The sequence below is a fragment of the Cervus elaphus genome, chromosome 11 (assembly GCF_910594005.1).
Source record: "Cervus elaphus chromosome 11, mCerEla1.1, whole genome shotgun sequence".
Taxonomy (NCBI): Eukaryota; Metazoa; Chordata; class Mammalia; order Artiodactyla; family Cervidae; genus Cervus; species Cervus elaphus.
Genome location: NC_057825.1, coordinates 89,397,802 through 89,418,132, shown reverse-complemented (window position 1 = coordinate 89,418,132; position 20,331 = coordinate 89,397,802). Strand labels below are relative to the sequence as shown.

The following is a 20,331-nucleotide window of genomic DNA, read 5'->3' as shown; positions in this document are numbered from 1 at the left end:
TCTCTGCTCCTTCCAGGCCAGCGCGGGCCCCTCCCCTCACCCTGTGTACAGGGTTCTGTCATGGGTTCCTTGGAGGAGCCTGTCCCTTGCTGATGGCTTCAAGGAATTGAGAGCTGACCTCCAACCCCAGCATCCCTTTTGGTCCTCTGAACCACCGTTCTGCTACCTTTGGGCACGCAGACAAATCTTGTGGCCCAGATAGCACTTGTTGCTGTCCTCTGCAAACCTGCCTTTTTTGGGTACCTGCTTTGGCCCGAAGATCACTCAGGAGCCCAACCAGACACCTGGTTTCTCTTTCTGCCTGGACATCCAATCTCTAACAACTGTCAAGTTTACCTTCTTAACATCTCTTTATTTGAGCCACTTCCACTGTCATCAGCTTTCACCTGGATTATTGTGGCAGCCTCTGGCTTCTCTATCCCACAGCTGGAGTTGTCTTTCTAATGCATAGTTGATTCAGTCTCTCTCTGGCTTGCAACCTTTCCTGGCTCTCCACTGCCCTCAGGATAAAGTCCAGACCCCTAAGCATGGCTCGTGAGACTCGTGGTGGCTTGGTTCCTGCTTGCCTGTCTGGCCTCGTCACTGGCCACTTTGCACTCTGAATTTCAGCCTCCTGTATCCAGAAATGCCCCGTTGCTTCTCTTTCATTCTACTCACCTGGTTACCTTCTCTGTCAGTTCTCAACTTAGACTTCACTTCCTCCAAGGAACTCGATGTCCCGTCTCCCTCCAGCACACCACACAGATCACTTTGGTCTTACCTGCCCGCTGACTGGTCTGTCTCCCCACTAGACTGTAAGCTCCTTGAGGGCAGGGAGTGTCCAGTTTTTGTATCAACAGCGCCTAGCTTGGCACCTGGCACATAGAAAGTACTCAATAAATGTTTGTTTAATGAATGATTTGCAGTGATGTATACAGGGGCTAGCAGGGGATCCAGGTGAGCTTCCTGGAGGAAGGAGGAGTGCTTTCAGCCTCAACCTCCGTCCTCTATATAGAGACCGCCTGTGCTGCTCTGAACTGTAGAGACCCCACTGGCAACTGGGGTGAAGGAAGACCAGAGTGGCGGGAAAGCCAACGGCAGGGCAACACTAGCCTTCCTCCTCCCTGTTCTGGATCTGGAAATGCAGAATGAGGCTCAGAACCTGCAGCAGGAAGGACTTAATATGAACAAGAGGCAGAATTTCAAAGTGGTCCCTCATCCTGGAATCCTCACCTCTGGTGAGCTGTTTGGGGTAGGAGGGGGAGATGGGGATGCCAAGGTGTCACTTTTCCAGTGCTAGGGGCCAGAACAGAGGGATCCCCACTCTGAGCCTTGGGATACTGCCCTAACTTGGATCTCCTGGGGGAGATTCCTTAGTGGAGAGAAGGGGACCTGGGCTTGTGGGGAGGGGGCTGCCATCCTTGAGCTTGAGGGTGGGCAGCCTGTGGGCATTCCCCCTTCCTCCCCATCCACACAGAATCACCATACCTCAGCCTTCACTGAGCAGTCTCCAGTGGAGAGGCTACCAAAGTAAGTTTAAGGGACGGGTGATTTAGGGGAAGGCAGAGCGGGGAGTCCTTGATGGGCTCGAACAGCCGCCAGGAAGGCTTCGTCGAATGTCTCTCGCAGGTTCATGCTCAGCGTGTCGGTCCAGAAGCTGCTGTCGCCCAAGTGCCGCTTCCGGGGCACCTCTCCCATAGTGACAGAGCAGAAGCCCTGGGGCACCTTCATTCTGTAGGGCCGCACCGAAGGGTACAGCTCGCGGATTACCACTTCAAAAGGCAGCCGGGGCACAGGCTCCACATGGCGTCCGGCCACCGTGCGCAGGTGCGCGCCACCGTGCCCGTCGGACCTCACCTCCACGAAGCAGCGGAAGTCACGCTCTGGCCGGGGGTCGGGATGCACACCCAGGCGGACGCCCTGTGGGTAGCTGATCTGGGCGGTGGGGGACCTGGCGGGGTTGCTGCTAAGATTCCACACCTTGGGCCGCCTGATGGTGGGCGGCTTATAGGTGGGCACAGGCATCAGCAAGGGCAGATTGGGCTGCTGTATCTGTTGCAGGCGCGCCTCCGGGGAGGGGTGGAAGGTCGTGGGAGGCCACAGTACCCCATCCTTGCAGGTCTTGGAGAGGGCCGTGGCCCGGGGCGGAGCACGGGGCTCTCGCTGAACGCTGGGTATTAGGGACTGGTCTTGGAGTAGCAACTTGCGATGGAGCCACTTCTTGAAGTCAGCTTCTCTCAGAATTTGGTGCTCCTTCTGCAACATCAGAAGGCACAAGATACATCTGGACAGCTGCTCCCCCTGTGCTTCTGTGAAAGCAGGCCCTGTGGCTGTAGCCCTGGAAACCCCAGGTCTAGTTGAGCAGATACCTTCCTGCCCTTTGCGAGCCCAGAGTCTGATGAGAGAAACCCCTGCCCTGTGGAAGCCTTGTTCTGATGAGGAAAACACTGCCTGGAGGGGCCCCTGGCTTGTGCGACAGAGCCTTTCCCACAGGGGAGACCTCCAGTCAGATGGAGACTCGGCCTCTGCCCTAGGTGAGGTCTCCAGCTTGAGAGGGGAGACCCGATCCCTGCCCTATGGAAAAGCTTGAGTCTTAATGGGGGAAACTCCTGCACCCCCCATAAAGGAGTTCCCAGCCTGCCTTAAAAGTTTCTGGTTTGATGGGGGGGGGGGGGGGAAGGCAAATGAGTGGTGCAAACTTATCCTTGACCCTGGAAGGAGAGAACAGAGAAGTCTGGAAGGCCAGCAACTGGATGGAGCGAATCTGAGCAGGCTTCTTGGAAGTGGAGGCCTTGAGCAGTCAGGGTAGGGAGGGAGACAGTTGGCTGGTGCTCCAGACTGGATGGTGATGATGTCTGTCCTTCCTTCCACTAGAGCTGAACCTTCAGCTTGTCACAGAACCACCCCTTCCTCCATCCCCGTCTCAGTTCCCAGACTGTTGCTAAGCGGTCAGGTGGTTTGGAGACTGACCCAGCTCCAGAGGTAGGCCCCCCTGATTAGGCTAAGCCAATCATAATTCCATCAGCCTTGCCCCAGACTTCAGTCGGTCAGCACATGGCTTTCCTTGAGCTCTAGGGATTGGAACAAGAATGCACAGGTGATCCAATTGAGGCCAATAAGAGATGAGGGGAAATCTTAGAGACACAGGAACAGATGGGCTTTGCCTCCTCTGGATACACACGTGACTGAGAGCTGGGTGGACCAACAGGGGGTATGACAGGGAAAATGAGAGGAATGCAGCTGGAACAGAGCTGAAATACCAGATTTTGCCAGCCCCAAAGCCCTCCCCACCCCTGGATCCACTTAGGAGTCCCAGCATCTTCTTTTGGAGTTTCCTGGTTCTTGCATTCTATGCAGCTATACCTCGCATTAAAATCCTTTACTCTCCTTTTCTGCCCCAGTCAAGGTCTGACATTGATCTGGGGCCCTGCCGAGTCTCTAGCTTGTCAGTCTCCAGCTCATATCTGATTCCGTGTCTGTTCTGAATTTGTATTTCTTGACATATACCATGCTCTCATGGTCCCCCATGCCTCTCCACAGGGCTGTCTGTTCCTTCTCCCAGGTCAGCTCTTCCCTGATGGTTCATATAGCCAACTGCTGCCCACCTCTATAGACTCTTCAGCATTATCCCTCTGGCACCCTCCTGGAGCTCCCTCCTCAGACGGCGGGGAGGCTCTTTCTGGATGGGACCACTTCTAGCCACTCTTCTAACTAACCACACACGGGAGTCATGCTCACACACCTGGATCACAGCTGATGCCCAGCACCCCTGCCCGCCCTACCCCTTACTTGGTACTCAGCGAGGTAGTCCTCCTCCATGAGGGCCAACTGGTCCCTGAGCCTCTTCAGTTTCGTCATCTCATGGGCAAAGTCCTTCTTGTCCCGTTTCCACATGGCATCTTTCAAGAACCTGGTGCCAAGGCGGGGGTGTGTCATCCCTTCAGCTTCACCCTGGGCTGGGAACACTGGCTGCTGCTGAGGGCCTGGTGAGGGTAGGGGGAGCTGCTGGAGATGAGGTGAGCAAGATGGGCCATCCCCCGTCTGGTTAACTACTTCCCTGGTGGTGAGAGACGAAAGTGATCACCACCTTCCTGCTGAAGGGCTAGGACCTCAAGGTAATGCTAAACCCCAGGGGTGAGGCCCTGTGGAGAACCCCAGGAATAGCATCTTGGAGAGGGGATCCCCCCTGCAGACTCATCCTTGGGTGAGGGCCCTGGGGAAGGGTGGCAGATGGGGGTGGTTCTCACACCCTCACCGGGCACAGACTCGGTGGTTCCATATTTTGCAGTAGTCAATGGGCTTGCAGCCGGTGGCATCTTGTGCATGGACGTTGGCACCTTTCTGCACCAGGACTTTGACACAGCTCAGCAGGCCCTCGCGGGCTGCCAGATGCAGAGGTGTGGAGCCATTGCACGTCTGACTGTGGAGGACCCCGCCAGGGAGAAGAGGGGAGAAAGGAAGGATGAAGGGCATCAGAGAGGTGGGCAAACCAGCTCCCAGGCCTGCTGTGCCACAAGTCCACTGGGTGACCCTGGCACGTCCCTTCCCTCTGTACCTCAGTTTCAACTGTTGAAGGAGGGTTTGGACTAAATGAACACCAAAAGTCTGATTATGGAGTATGTGACCATGAGGACCTACCAAAAGGAGAGCTGGGTTGGCTGGAGTGCAGAGACCATGAATCTCATCTCTTTAACCACCCAGGCCTCCTCCCCCTTCCCCACGCCTGGCCATGGGCCCTCTTCCTCCCCAACTTTGTCTTCTGACCTTGCCCCATTCTCTCCCAACATGGCCTTTGCACCTCTGCCTGGAATAATTTTCCCTGGCTCTTCACCTGGCCGGCTCCTCTCAATCTTCTCCTTAGAGGTAACTGCCCATTCCCAAATAGGTCTTCTCCTTGTCCCCTTTACTCACAGCTGCATTACCCTTCATAACTGCTTACCAGACTGTCATTTTGTTCATTGGTTTGCTAGTTGACTGGCCACTCCTACATTAGTATGTCAGCTTTAGGAGGGCAAGGACCATGGTTGTTATATTCACCATATTCCTCAAGTCTGACCCAGTGCTCAGCACGTTAGATGCTGGATAAGTATTTTGAATGAATGCAGTGTCCTCTAAGCTGTCCATTCACTTTCTCAATTATCACAGTAGTCTCATGTGATAGGCATTGTCATCCACCCAAATTTCAGTTGAAGACACTGAGGCAGTAGTTCCTAAACTGTGCTGCAAATGAGAAACAGCTGGGACTCTTTTGCGCCTTCAAAGCCCGGGCCACATCCCAGGCCAATTAAATGACAGACTCCTTTGGATTGAAACACAGGCATTGGTATTTTTGAAGCTCCCCAGGTGATTCCAGTATACAGACAGGCTTGGGAACCAGAGCACTGAGACTTAGGATTGAGTGACTTGCCTGAGGTTTTTCTGTCTCATGGCAGGTAGCAAAATGGGGACATGAAGTAGGTCTGCCCTCTTTCAAAGCCTCTCAGCCACTACCACGTGACTGCTTCATGTGGGAACTGAGTCCTGGCACCCCACAGCTCCTCTCCCTCTCCTCTTTGAATCTCCCTGCCTGGAAGTGGGGCACTTATCTGCCCAGCCTGCCAGCCCCTCTCCCCACACAGGCTGGACTCACATGTTGAGGGCCGCCCCTTGCTTAATCAGATAGTGAATGCAGGGGAGGGCCACGGTCTTGTTGTCAGCATGGATGACAAGGTGCAGAGGTGTCTGGCCGTTGTTAGTGGGCAGGTTTACGGGGAACTTGTACTCCTCCACCAAGACCTGCAGGCATGCAAGCTTGCCGCTCTGGGCTGCAAAGTGGATGGCAGTGAAACCCTGCGGGGGCCAGAGAAGACAGGAAGTGGCTGAACAGGACTGGGCCCCGGGTCCCACAACCTAACCTAGAGAGGGTTTCTTGGGGTTACCCTCGCCTCTCCTCTGTGCCCCCTGGAATCTCACGTTCCCCTTTCCCATTCCCTTAACTCGCTCCCCCAAAATTGCCCTCCAGACGGTAGGAAGCTGAATTAGAACCGTCCACCCAGAAGCTGGACTTGCCAGGTAACCACTGGGTGCAGAGCTCTCTGTAGGGTGGAGAGGACTCCGGTTCCTGCCCCTGCGCTCCAAGGCCTTACCTTGTCATCGGCCACGATTTCGCCAGGGTGCTGATTTAGACAGAACCGCAACCATTCCAGGTTGCCCAATGAGGCCGCGAACAGCTCGTAGTAGCTTTCTCCCATCGCCCTCTGGTCCCACTCCTCCGCTAGACTCTTGGAACTGGAGCCGGCGCGGGAAGGAAGGTGCGCGTGAGCCTAGAGGCCGGCCCAGGGCGCGACGGGCGGCAGGGCCCCCCGGGCACCTCTTGGGAGGTCAGCCCGGCCCGGCCTGAGCCCTCACCGCCCCGCCCCGAGCCCGCACACCCACGCCCGGGCCCACCTGTGACGCCGGACCGCCGACTCTTTGCGGGTGGTTGAGCCCGCCTTCACCAGCTGCAGGTGTACGTCCCCGGAGAGGTACCGCCGCTTGCTGATGGGCGCCGCCGCCCACTTGCTGAAGTGCCAGCTGGCGCTACGGGCGGAGGCCGGCGGGCGCTCCCGGATTAGGGTCGTGGTGGAGGGGCCGGACCGGGGCGCCTCCCTAGCCGGGTCACCGACCAGTCGGTTACCCCACCCCACGGCCCACGCATCTCGGAGACTCGTCATCTCAAGACCCCACACGGAAAGACGAGTAGCTTTTGTTTCTGATTATAAAATTAATAAGTGCTGATTGTAACAAAACAAAACAGAAGGGCAATGAAGATATTAAAAATAAAACCCCATTACCTACAGAAATCATGATCTATTTCGCTATGTGTATGCATATCCTATACGTGTTGCTGCCTCTTTTCATTCAGCCTTATACAATGAGCTAGCTTCCGTTGTCAGTCCACATACTCAACGTGAATTATGACGCAACCATAGCCCAGCATCATAATGGATGCGCTGCCGTTTCACTTGCGATGCAGAAAACAAAACGGCTCCTCTCTGGTTGTTTTCTCAGGATGGATTCCCAGAAGTAGAATTACTAGGTGAAAGGAAATGAACATTTTTAAGCCGTTGATAGATATTTCCAAAATGCCCTCCAGTAACGTTTTATATTCCTTTCTACTTCCACCTGCAGTGAAACAGGTACACTGTAAATCAGTCTCATGACTTTGGCCAAGTAGCCAAGCAACAAATGTTGCTTGAAACAGTGTTGCATGTTACTGATTCAACCACATTCTCACCCTTTCTCAGGGGAAACACCCCAGGCCTATCAGAGGGTGCCTGAGACCCCAGAGTCAACTCTACGCTTATCTGACCACACTGCCCACTTCTAACGGCTGTCTCCCCTCTGTGCCTGACTTTTTAGTGTTGCCCCTGGAAAAGTCTATGATGGACAAAGGAGGGTCTCTTAAGACCACAGTCTTAAGAGCAGGGAGCAGCAAAAATGCAATTCTCCACCCAGAAGCACCTCTCCCCCTTTCCGGGGAAACCTCCTTTGGTAACCCACTTGCCTTCCAATCCCAGTGGCTGGAAGGAGTTAGCACCCCTCCAGAGCACCTTAAAAACCAGCAAATCCTACTGGAAATTTGCCTCTGGTGGGGCCTTAGCAACTGACTTCAAATTAAGATTAAAGTGACAATGCTTTGCAAGGACAAATTTTGAGGATTTCCTGGAAACTGAAGGATTCTTTGGAACTGTTGCTTTTGGAGTATCAGGATTCTAACAATGGCAGTAGGACCTTATGTGTGTGGGGGGTCGGAGGGTGTATCTCAAGACCTCTTCAAGTAAATCCTCTTTATCTTCACCTTCGGCCTCTATACAGTAGCTGCAACCCTGACTGTACATTAGAATCACCTGGGGGGAAACACCAGTGCAGAGGACTTACACCTAGTGATTCAAATTACAGGTTGACCCTTGAACAACACGAGTTTGAGCTGTGCGGTTTCATTACTCACATATTTTTCAATACTAAATGTTACATAGTCCCTGGTTGGTTGAATTTGTAAACGAGATACAGATACAAAAGAACCACTTTCATGCAAGGCCAACTATGTTGTGTGAGGATTGAGCCCCACATTGTTCAACAGTCAACTGATTGATTGGGTTTCTAGCCTGAGCGGTGGGTATCTTGTGAAATTCTCTAGGCAGTCATCACATGCAGCCAGGGGTGAGAAGGACTTTGAGGCATTCCAGCCTCAGTCCTCTTCCTTAGGAGGCAAGAGGCTGCAGGTGACCCTAAGGAAAGAAGATCACAGAGGTAGTCAGGGAGATGGGAGAAGAGGATCTTTCCACCTAAAGACCCCTTGGCCAGAGCTAGAGTCATACGGCTGGGCAGACCACGGGGAGGGCAGATGGCAGAATATGCCCAGGGAGAGTTGACTTCTCTCTGGAAGGGGCTGGTAAGGGGTATGGCTCCTGAACAGCTGGTTTTTACAGCCCTAGGTAAGAGAGATGGAAGGCTGAGCGAGGAGGCAAACCCAGATAGAAATGGAGGCAGGACCTCAGAGCCTGTTGTCTCCACACCCTGGTCCCATCCCCAAGGCCTGCTCCTCGTTGTTCTCTAAGCCACTCCAGGATCCTTTTGAAGCTTAGGCTATTTCAGACTGTTTCTGTCCCTTTAAACTGAAGCCTGACTACTAAAAAGTTCCCGAGGTTAAATTCTCCATAGGAACAAATAATTGAGAGCAGTGGGGGTTGTCCCTGAAAGGAGCTGTGTGGGCTGGGCACTGTGAAGCCCCAGAGGACATTGGGACCAGTTCCTGAGGGGTGGGTGTGCTCTGAGAGCCAGGACGGGCTGGTTCGAGTGGGGGCACACTCACGTGGGCAAGGGCAGGGGAGGCTGACGCTGTCACTGTGATCTGGCTGAGCTAGTGCATCATCTGAGGATAGTGGTAGGACAGGGGATCGTGGCTGCAAGGAGCGGAAGTCCTCAAGTGGCAGGTCTGGTTTCTGGCTGTGGTGGTAATGGCATAGGAAAGAGGACTGACCGACCTTGAGATCAGCACCCTGGATATCTGGGCTTCCCCGTGGCCCAGCGGTAAAGAATCTGCCTGCAATGCAGGAGACGTAAGAGATGCAAGTTCGATCCCTGGATCAGGAAGATCCCCTGGAGGAGGGCATGGAAACCCACTCCAGTATTCTTGCCTGAATAATTCCATGGACGGAGGAGCCTGGCGGGCTACAGCGCATGAAGTCGCAAAGAGCCGGACATGACTGAAGCGACTTAGCACGCACCCTGAGTATCCAGTTGTACTTGTGGGGGTAAACACTCCCATCAGGGGGAGAAAGGAAGCCTGACAGACATGTCCTTAGAGGCAGGAGAGAGAATGCCTGCATCTTGAGACCAGATTTAGAGAAAAGCAGGAATCTGAGTGCCTATCACATTGTGGGGTGGAGATGGAGTCTATGCAGGACAGGAACTCCAGAGAGCAGGTCATGTCTCTTCACCAGATTTCCAAGTTGTGTAGCCACTGTCTTATCTGTTCTCCCAAGTACTCTCAAGGAATGGGCCAAATCTGAATGAATCCTTTGCTTCAGTCTCAAAGCAGTTCCAAAGAATCAGCAAAACTGTAGCTGATTTGGTGTCATCACCTATCCACTGCATGTCTCAGAGACTGGAGGTTACATGAAGCTTTCAGTACCAGGGAGATGATTTCATCAGGCTAGCACCTGAGTATCCTGCTTAATTTGAATGATCCCAGAAGGGATCTAAAATAGAATTCCAGTGCCTCTTGGACTGCTGAGAGCTGGAATGAGTTTATCTCCAGTCTCTGTGCCTGGCTGTCACTCCTGGAGTGGGGCATTCTGTTGACCCACTGTCCTACATAATCGGTGAAGATTACTTTACAAACCAATTGTCAAAGTCTCTGACATTTTCCTAAGGGCATACAGCAAATGAAGAAACTTATTCAAGAAAATCTACTCAATCTCAGCAAGAACAGTGAGAGTCTGTGGCACTTAAGCAGCAACCTGCTCATTCTCTCCTCTCTACCCATCTCAGAGCAATGCCTGAAGCTCTGATCCAGGTGGGCAAGGCCAAGAGAATGAGTCTCCTTTTCCTCTCAGTTCCCAGTTGAGATATAAGATATCTCACTGAAAGAAGCAGGCTGCCAGCATCTCACCAGTGCTTCCTTTCTCTGCTTGAAGTGGTGGAGGCTAAATTCCTGGTGAGTGTAGCCAAGAGATTGGGGCACCCTTCCTCCACCCGGCTCTCACTGATGGGACAAAGGCTTGACTTCAGGCGTGGCAGGCTAAGAATATTGATCTCTTTGTTCCAGCCTGCATGCTCATGGGGGCAGATGTTCTGTGTTGGGAGAGAATTGCAGGTAACCTAAATGTCCATCGACAGAATGAAAGGCTACCACCACTGCCCAGAATCCTGCACATGAAGCCAGATGTTATTCTAGGAGATGAACCACTGTCCTTGCCCTCAGTTCTACAACAGAGACTCAGAGATTATGCCCAGTCAATCCACAAAAACTGAGAACTCTGAAGCTCTTCCCTTAAGTCATTGACTTCCCTGGCTGTCCAGTGGTTAGGGCTCCGTGCTTCCACAGCAGGGGGCATGAGTTCCATCCCTGGTTGGAACTAAGATCTGGCAAGTGGCACAGTGCAGCCAAAAAAAAAAAAAAAAAATCACGAACTTTATTTGAAACAGAACATGGGGACATTCAAACTTAAGAGTGCTCTGAATGCAATGGAGATTTGGGTGGTAAGCAATTTAAAACAAGCTGTAGGCCACCTAGTTTACCAGAGAGAACCAGGGAAAAAGAAAGCCGAGAAGAGCCCTCATGGGGTCAGAACAAACCTCAAAGACTAGCTTTTAAAAACTACCTCCACAAAGGCACCCAGGTTTAATTGAATCAGACCCTAGAGTAATGTATGTCCTAGAGCAACAAATAGAGCAATAAGCTGACAATTAATGGAGCCTAAAAGTTGGGAGGGGCTGGGCCACAGTTACTGGTCTTTGCCTTCAGGGCACATCAGGCCTGAGCCAAAGCAGCTTTGATGGCGGCCACCAGCTTCAGAAACTTGCTCTCTGTGTCCACATAGCCATCGCCTCCCTTCTTGGAGTGAACCAGCTTTCCTGCTATGAACACTTCAAAGAAGCCAGTGACCTGGGGAGTCCCCTCGCCGCAGATGTCCAGACGGCTAGGGAACTCATCTTCTAACTTCTTGAGCTGAAGATACTTGGGCTTGTAGCCTCAAGCGCCACAATAAACCACTTGGACGCCGACCGCCACCGCTCGGGACCGCACCGCAGACTCGGGATCCAAACCCCTGCAGGCAGATTCTTTACCATCTGAGCCACCAGGGAAGGGGTGAGAAAATCAGTATCCAGAGTTGCTACAATATATTACTTTAGAAGTCCAGTTCTCAACAAAAAATTATGAGACGTACAAAGAAACAAAAAGTAGGGTAAAAAAGCATACAACAGAAATTGTCTGTGAAAGGACACATATCAGATAGAACAAACCAAGATTTCAAAGCAGTTATCAGTATCTTCAAAGAACTAAAGGAAGCCATACTAAAAAGTGAAAGTAAGTATGCCAATGTTTCATCAAAAAAGGAATATCAAAAAAGAGCAATTATTAAAAAGAAATGAAAATCCTGAAATTGAAAAATACAATAACTGAAAAGAAAAACTTACTTGAAATTCTCAAGAGTAGATCTGAACTCACAGAAGAAATAATCAGCAAACTTGAAGAAAAGCAGTAAAGATTATGCAGTTCAAAGAACAGAAATAAAAAAGAGTGAAGAAAAATCCTCAAAAAAAATATATAAGGGACATCATTATGCACACTAACATACACATAATAGGAGTATCAGGATGAGAAGTGAGAGAAAAGAGCAGAAAAAATACTTGAAGAAGTAGTGGTTGAAAAAGATTAATCTACACATTTAAGAAGGTCAACAAATTGAAAGTAGGAAAACATAAAGAGATTCACACCCAGGCAATCATACTAAAAATTCTGAAGATGTGAAGAAAATTTTGAAAGCAACAAAGAGAAAAGTGACTCACCACATACAAGGGGAGCCCACAAAGATAAGCAACTCACTTCCCATCAGAAATAATAAGGCCAAAATGCAGTGAGATGACACATGCAAATACTGAAAGAGAAAAACTATCAACCAAGAATCTATATCCAGCAAAACCATCTTTTAAAATGATGACAAAATAAAGACATTGCTTACCCTGCTTGCTGCAACTAGAGAAAGCCTAGAGCAGCAACAAAGACCCAGTCCAGTCGAAGATAAATAAATAAATTAATATTTTTAAAAAAGGAATTGTATAAAACAATATATAATTGTATTGTTGGCCTATAACATATAGAACAATAACAATAATAACACAAAGTAGGTGGATGGGAACAAAGCTGTATGGAGTAAGAAAATAAGTAAGTAAGATTTTTAACTTGAATCCACAGAGATTCAAGAGAATCTTGAATGAAGAGAACCAGAAATGGTAAATTAGAAAACAAGTATAACAAAATCTGTAAATATATACTGTTCTCAGCTTCTTTAAAGGACATAAAGTTACATAAAGCAATAATTAACAATGTATTGTTGCATATATAATATATATACAAATTATAATATGTATAATAATATTACAAGAAAGTGGAAGAAAAATAGAGATATATAGGATATACAGGATATAGAGGATATCCAGTATCTCCTTGAAATTAAATTAAGTCTTAGATATTGCTAAGGCAAGATGTATATGATAAGTCCTAGAGAAAACACTAAGAAAATAAAAAACAAAAGTTTAAAACATCAACAGAATTAAAATGCTACACTACAAAAAATTCACTTATTGTAAAAGGAAACATTAAAGGAGGAATAGGGAAACAATAACAACAAAAAAGACTTGACACATACAAAAATAAAATGGCAAATGTACATCCTAACATATCAGAAATAATATTCAATGTGAAAGGATTTAATAGTCCAGTCAAAAGACAGAAATGATCAAACTGAATAAACATCAAGATCCAACTATATACCTCCTACAGGAAGTATACTTTGGATTCAAAGATACAAATAGGTTGAAAGTAAAAGGAGAAAAGGAAAGAAAAAGTTGTATTTTGCAAGCAGCAACCATAAGAAAGCTGGAGTGGTTCTACTAGTATCAGACAAAATAGACTTTCACACAAAAAACTAGCACTAAAGAGGGACAATTCATAATGATAACAGGGTCGATCCATCAGAAAGATAGACCAGATCTGCAGATATGCAATTAGCAACACAGCCCCCAAAATAGGAAGCAACAACTGCCAGAACTGAAAGAAGAAATATACAGTGTAACAATAATAGTTGGAAGCTTCAACACCCCACTTTCAACAATGGATAGAACAAAGAGACAGTACAACAAGGAAACAAGAAGACCTGAACAAAACTAAACCAATGACTTAACAGACATCAATAGCACTCTCCATCCAAAAACAGCAGAATACACATGCTTCTCAAGTGTACACGGAATATTCTGCAAAATAAACAAATTTTGTCTATAAATTAGACCATAAAATAAGCCTCAATAAACTTAAATAAATTTAAATTATACAATTGTGTGTTCTCTGACACACAGAAATGAAATTAGCCATTAATAACAGAAAGTTAAGAAAGTCACAAATATATGAAAATTAATGAACAAACTTCCAAATAACAAATGAGTCAAAGAATAAATCAGAAGGGAAATTACTTTGCGTGAATAAGGACAAAGGCACAGCATACCAAAACTTATTGGATGCAGCTAAAGCAGTGCTACCTGGATTGTTTATAGCTGTAAATGCCTAGGTTAAAAAAGGAGAAAGATCTCAGATAAATCTAAAATTCCACCTTAACGGTGAAAATAAAAGAGCAAACTAAACCCAGAGCAAGTAGAGGAAAGAAAGATTAGAGCAGAAATTAATAGAATAGAGAATAGAAAACAATAGATAAAATAAAAAAAACTAAAAGATGATTCTTTGAAAAGATCAATAAGACTGGCAAATCTTTAGCTAGACTGACCAAGAGAAAAAGAGTGAAGAATTAAATTACTAAAACAGGAATTAAAGAGGGGGCATTATTACAAGCCTAACAGAAATGAAAAGGATTACAAGGGAATACTATGACCAGTCATTTCCCAACAATTTATATAGCTTAGATGAAATGGGCAAATTCTTCTTTGTAAAAAATTTTTTAAATTAAAAAAAAAAATTTCTTTTTGGCTGTACCATACAGCTTGTGGGATCTTAGTTCCCTGACCAGAGACTGAACCCAGGCCCTTTGCAGTGAGAGCATGGAGTCCTGACCACTGGCCAGCCAGGAAATTCCATGAAGTGGACAATTTCTTAGGACAAAAAGTACCAAAATGGACTCAGGAAGAAATGAAAAATATAAATAGAACTATAAGAAGTAAAGCAATTCAGTTAGGAATAACAAACTTTAAAAAACTTTAAAAAAAAAAACCTTAAAAACAAAATTCCTAGTTTAGACTTTCGGTGAATCTACCAAACTTTAAAGATGAATTATTACCAATTACTTACAAACTCTTCCAAAAGTAAAAAATAAAAGATCAAGGAATTCCAACTCATTCTATGAGGTTGTGTGTGTGTGTGTGTGCACTCAGTCACTTAATTGTGTCTCATTCTGTCGACCCCATGGACTATGACAATAGGTTCCTCTTACCACGGGAATTCCCAGGCAAGAATACTGGAGTGGGTTGCCATCTCCTACTCCAGGGTATCTTCCGGATCCAGGGATCAAATCTGAGTCTCTTGTATGACCTGCATTGGTAGGAGGATTCTTTACTGCCGCACCATGCGGTTAGTATTACCCTTATACCAAAATCAGACAAAACATCACAAGAAAAAAAAAATCCTTCGGGCCAATAGCTCTTGTGAATATGCAAAAATTCTCTACAAAACACTACCAAAGAGAATCTAGGAATATGTAAAAAAGACTATACACTATGACAAAGTGGAATTGATCCTAGGAAAGCAACATTGGTTTAACATCTGAAAATCAATTAATGTAATTTATCATATCAATCGAATAAAAGACAAAACCCATGATCATCTCAACAGACCAGAAAGAACATTTAACACTGCTTCCCCGGTGGCCCAGTGATTAAGAATCTGCCTGTCAGTGGGTAAGGGACAAGGGTTCAGTCCTTGGTCTGAGAAGATCCCACATGCCTTGGGGCAACTAGGCTAACTACTGAGCCTGCACTCGGAGCCTGTGAACCACAAGGAAGGAAGCCCACCGTCCTCCACAACGGAAGCGACCACAGTGAGAAAGCTGTGCACCGCAGCCAGAGAAGGCCCAGCACAGCCATAATCAACAGATAAACCTTTAAAGAGCGTAACAGGACTTTTAACAAAATTCCACACCTCTTCTAGATAAAGTACTCAACAAACTTGGAACGGAAAGAAATCCCTCAACCTGACAGAGTATCTGTGTAAAATCCACAGCTAACTTTATACTTAATGGTGAAAGACTGATTTCTCTTTAAGATCTGGAACAAGACAGTGATGTCTGCTCTTGCCTATTCTATTCAACATTGTATTGAAGTATTATAGCCAGGGAAACGAGGCAAGGAAATGAAATAAAAGACATCCATTCAAAAGAAAGAAGTAAAACTATCTCTACTAAGATTATATGATCTTGCATATTGAAAATCTTAAGGAACATGGTCCTGGCAAAAGGATGGACATACAGATCTATGGGATAGATCTGGAATCCAGGGGAAAAAAAAAACCTTAACACTGTCAATTGATTTTTTAAGAAAGTGCCAAGATAATTCAATGGAGGCAAGAATACTCTTTTCAACCAGTGGTGCTGGGACAACTGAATATCCACATGCAAAAGGGTAAAACGTGACCCCTGGTACCCTCTTTGTACCATAACAAAAACTAACTCAAAGTGAAGGAAGATATAAATGTAAGAGCTAAAACCAAAAACTCTTAGAAAAAAATTGTAAATGTAAAGCTTTGTGCCCTTAGATTAGACAATAGGTTCTTAGATATGACATCAAAAGAAACAAATTGGATATTATAAATTAAAATCCTTTGTGCTTCAAAAGATGCCATCAAAAAAGTGAAAGCCAATCTACAGAATGAGAGAAAATATTTACAAATTATTAAAGACTTGCGTCCAGAAAGTATAAAAAACTCTTAGAATTCAACAATAAAAAGACAAAAAAAAGGAACCCTCATTTTAAAATGGGCAAAACATCTGAACACACATTTCTCGAGAGAAAATATACAAATGGCCAACAGCACATGAAAAAATAATATGCTCAGTATCATTGGCCATCAGGGAAATGCAAATCAAAATAAAAAATGAGATGTCATTTCATGCCTACTAGGATAGCTGTCGTGTCAAAAAGACAATAACTGCACAGCTACATACAAAAGAATCAAACTGGACTCATACCACATAAAATAATAAACTTTAGGTGGGTTAAAGACTTAAATTTAAGACCTGAAACTATTAAACGCCTGGAAGAAAACAGGCAGAATGCTCTATGACATCAATTTTAGCAATATTCTTCTCGGGCAAGGGACACAAAATCAAAAATAAACAAGTTGGGTCTGCATGAATCTAAAGAGCTTAACACAAAAGACTGCCTTGAATGGGAGAAAATATTTGAAAATGATAAATCTGATTAGGAGTTAATATGAAAAATATATAAAAACTCATACAACTCAACATTTAAAAAAAAAAGACATTTTTCCCTGAATAAAAAATGCTGCATAGAGGACCTGAATAGATATTTTTGCAAAGATGACAGATGGGCAATGGACACATGAAAAGATGTTCACATCACTAGATATCAGGGAAATGTAAATCAAATCCACAGTGAGAGCTCACCCACAACTGTCAGAATGACTAATTTCAAAAAGACTAAAAATAACAACTACTGGTGAGGATGTGGAGAAAAGGGAACCATCATGTACTATTGGTGGGAATGTAAATTGGTACAGTCAACATGAGAAACGGTACAGAGATTCCTCTGAACATTAAAAACAGAACTACCACCAGTTCAGTTCAGTCACTCAGTCGTGTCCGACTCTTTGCGACCCCATGAATCGCAGCACGCCAGGTCTCCCTGTCTATCACCAACTCCCGGAGCTTACTCAAACTCATGTCCGTCATGTCGGTGATGCCATCCAGCCATCTCATCCTCTGTCATCCCCTTCTCCTCCTGCCCCCAATCCCTCCCAGCATCGGGGTCTTTTCCAATGAGTCAACTCTTCACATGAGGTGGCCAAAGTATTGGAGTTTCAGCTTCAGCATCAGTCCTTCCAATGAACACCCAGGACTGATCTCCTTTAGGATGGACTGGTTGGATCTCCTTGCAGTCCAAGGGACTCTCAAGAGTCTTCTCCAACACCACAGTTCAAAAGCATCAATTCTTTGGCACTCAGCTTTCTTCACAGTCCAACTCTCACATCCATACATGACCACTGGAAAAACCATAGCCTTGACTAGACGGACCTTTGTGGCAATGTAATGTCTCTGCTTTTTAATATGCTATTTAGGTTGGTCATAACTTTCCTTCCAAGGAGTAAGCGTCTTTTAATTTCATGGCTGTAATCACCATCTGCAGTGATTTTGAAGCCCCCCCAAAATAAAGTCTGACACTGTTTCCACTGTTTCAGAACTACCATACAATCCAACAATTCCTACTTCTGGGTATTTTTCTGAAGAAGACAAAAACACTAATTCAAAAAGATATGTGCAACCTTGTGTTCATTATTTACAGTTGCCAAGATATGAAAGTAACCTAAGTGTCCATTGATAGATGGATACGGATATGGTATATACACATATACACACAATGGAATATTACTCAGCTATAAAAAATAAATCTTGACACAACATGGATGGATCTAGAAGGTATTATGCTAAGTGAACTGTCAGGGAAAGACAAACACTGCATGATTTCCCTTATATATGAAATCTAAAAAAAACAAAACAAACAGGAAAACAGAAACAGATTAACAGATACAGAAAACAAATGGGTGGTTGCCAGGGGGGAGTGGGGGAAGATGAGTGAAATAAATGAGGGAGATTAAGAGGTACAAGCTTCCAGATAAAATAAACAAGTCATAGAGATGTAATGTACAGCATAAGACATATAGTCAATACTATTGTCATAACTGTATATGGTGACAGATGGTAGCTAGACCTTCATGGTGATTATTTTGTAATGTATAAAGATATTGAGCCATTAGATTGTACATTTGAACCTAATATAATATTTGAAGTTAATCAAACTTCAATTTAAAAAAGAGAAAAGCAAAAACTGTTGAGGACTTCCCTGGTGGTCCAGTGGATACAAATCTACCTGCCAGTGCACGGGGACATGGGTTCGGTCCCTAGTCTGGGAGGATCTCACATGCCGTGGTGCAACTAAGCCTGTGCACTGCGGCTGCCGAGCCCGCGCTCCGGAGCCCACGAGCTGCAGCTGCCAAGGCCGCGTGCTGCAACTACACAAGCCCTCAAACCTAGAGCCTGTGCTCCCCTACAAGAGAAGTGAAGTGCAAGTCACTCAGTCACGTCCAAGTCTTTGTGACCCCAAGGACTGTAGCCTGCATGCTCCTCTGACCGTGGGTCCTCCAGGCCAGAATACTGGAGTGGGTAACTGTCGGGAGCCGTTATGGGGGGTCCCGCCCGTGACGAGGTCATGAAGAAAATACCGGGCAGGCAAGGCCGTCCGGGACCCCATCCATGACGAGGTCATGAGGAAAAAACCTGACAGGCAAGGCCGTCTAGGATGAGGGACCCTCCAGGTTGGCCTCAGCCTCTACCCCACCCTGTATCCTCCCCCCTTTTCTGCTGTTGTTCTTGTTTTGCCCTGTTGCAGATTCTTGTGTTGCCTGCCGAGAGCTCTCCTGCTCCTCTTTCACTGAATAAGGACCAACTTAAAACCCTAATTAATAAATCTCCTGGACGCTGGTACCCAATGAAGGGGCCAGGGATGAAGGAAATGCTTCCATTCAAACATTTTGCTGGCATTCTGGCTTGTTTGATAAATGTGTGATCTCATTGCACAAAATGCTCATGATTGTTCTAAACATCCTAAGCACAGTACGCTAGCAAAAACTATTAAGCATAGGCCCCTTCACGGGGTGAGAAGAGCTCCACAAATACGATAGCCACGAATGTGCCTAATAGAAAATACTTTAGATAGAGATTAGCTGGCGACTTCTTGCAGGTGGTTAACTTTTAGACTAAGAGCCTGTTTTGTGCCATATCTGCTGTTTCTGCAGTCCTTCGCATTTCTGTTCTGTAAAAATGTAATCCTATCTAGTTCCCATAAAGATGACGCTTATTAGAAAGGAAATAGATTAATTATAAGAAAAACAGGGTCGGCTACTGAAGTTGCTTAAGCCACACCAGGTGCAAGCCATAAAATGTTAGCAGGCCTGAAGGCCAAATGATAAGAAAGACTCTTGTGAACGAAAAAGTATGTGGGTGACGTCCTGTTTCTGTTGAAGGTCAAGTTGCTGGAAATGTTTTGAGATGACCTGTGTGTAAGCAATATGCACTTCCCCCAAAGATGTTGTTAAGGGTATAAAGGGGCAGTGCAAAAATAAACTTCAGACTTAGCCCCGAGCTTTGGCTCACTCTCTCTGTCTTTCGCCGACGCCGTTCATCCTGAGGGTTCCCCTGGATCCTGCTGGGGCTGGACCCCGGCAGGTAACCATTCCCTTCTCCAGGGGATCTTCCCAATCCAGGGATGGAACCCACACTGCAGGCGGATTCTTTATCATCTGGCTGCCAGAGAAGCCCACACAAGAGAAGCCACCCCAATGAGAAGCCTGAGCAGTGCAATGAAGAGTAGCCCCCATTCGCTGCAACTAAAGAAAGCCCACACAAAGCAATGAAGACCCAGCATAGCCAGAAATAATTAACAAATAAATAAAAATTTTAAAAAATTTCTAAAAAAAATAACTTGAGGATGTAAAGAAATTGGAACCCTTTTACATTGCTGGGGGATGTAAGCCACTTTTGGAATTAGCTTTGCAATCTGGTAGTTCCACTACCAGATGGATACACTATTTATGTGACACTCTGACACAGATAGTGTCAGAGTCACTATCTGACACCCACTTATAAAAACATACGTCCACACAAAAACTTGTACATGATTGTTCATAGCAACATCATTTATGATTGTGAAAAAGTGGAAGCAATCACATGTCCATATACGGATAAACAGATAAAAGTTGTATCCATACTGTGGAATATTACTTAGCAATAAAAAGGAATGAAGTACTGAGGCATACTACTACATGGATGAGCCTTGAAAATATCATGCTAAGAGAAATCAGTCAGACACAAA

At 46.1% G+C, this 20,331-nt stretch overlaps 1 protein-coding gene and 1 pseudogene across 2 annotated transcripts; both read right to left on the bottom strand.

Moving 5' to 3' along the window:
• Positions 1 to 1,515: 1,515 nt before the first annotated feature.
• ANKRD53 (ankyrin repeat domain 53) lies at positions 1,516 to 6,671 on the bottom strand. Its single transcript, XM_043917199.1, has 6 exons — positions 6,390 to 6,671; positions 6,105 to 6,281; positions 5,609 to 5,808; positions 4,235 to 4,399; positions 3,769 to 3,889; positions 1,516 to 2,235 (listed from the first exon to the last, which is right to left on the bottom strand). Exons 1-6 carry the CDS (start codon positions 6,669 to 6,671, stop codon positions 1,516 to 1,518), a joined length of 1,665 nt encoding a protein of 554 aa, XP_043773134.1.
• Positions 6,672 to 10,911: 4,240 nt separating this feature from the next.
• LOC122703139 lies at positions 10,912 to 20,135 on the bottom strand (annotated as a pseudogene). The gene is made up of 2 exons (XR_006343407.1): positions 20,114 to 20,135; positions 10,912 to 11,295 (listed from the first exon to the last, which is right to left on the bottom strand). The product of XR_006343407.1 is annotated as a selenoprotein W-like (transcript).
• Between the last annotated feature and the right edge of the window lie 196 nt (positions 20,136 to 20,331).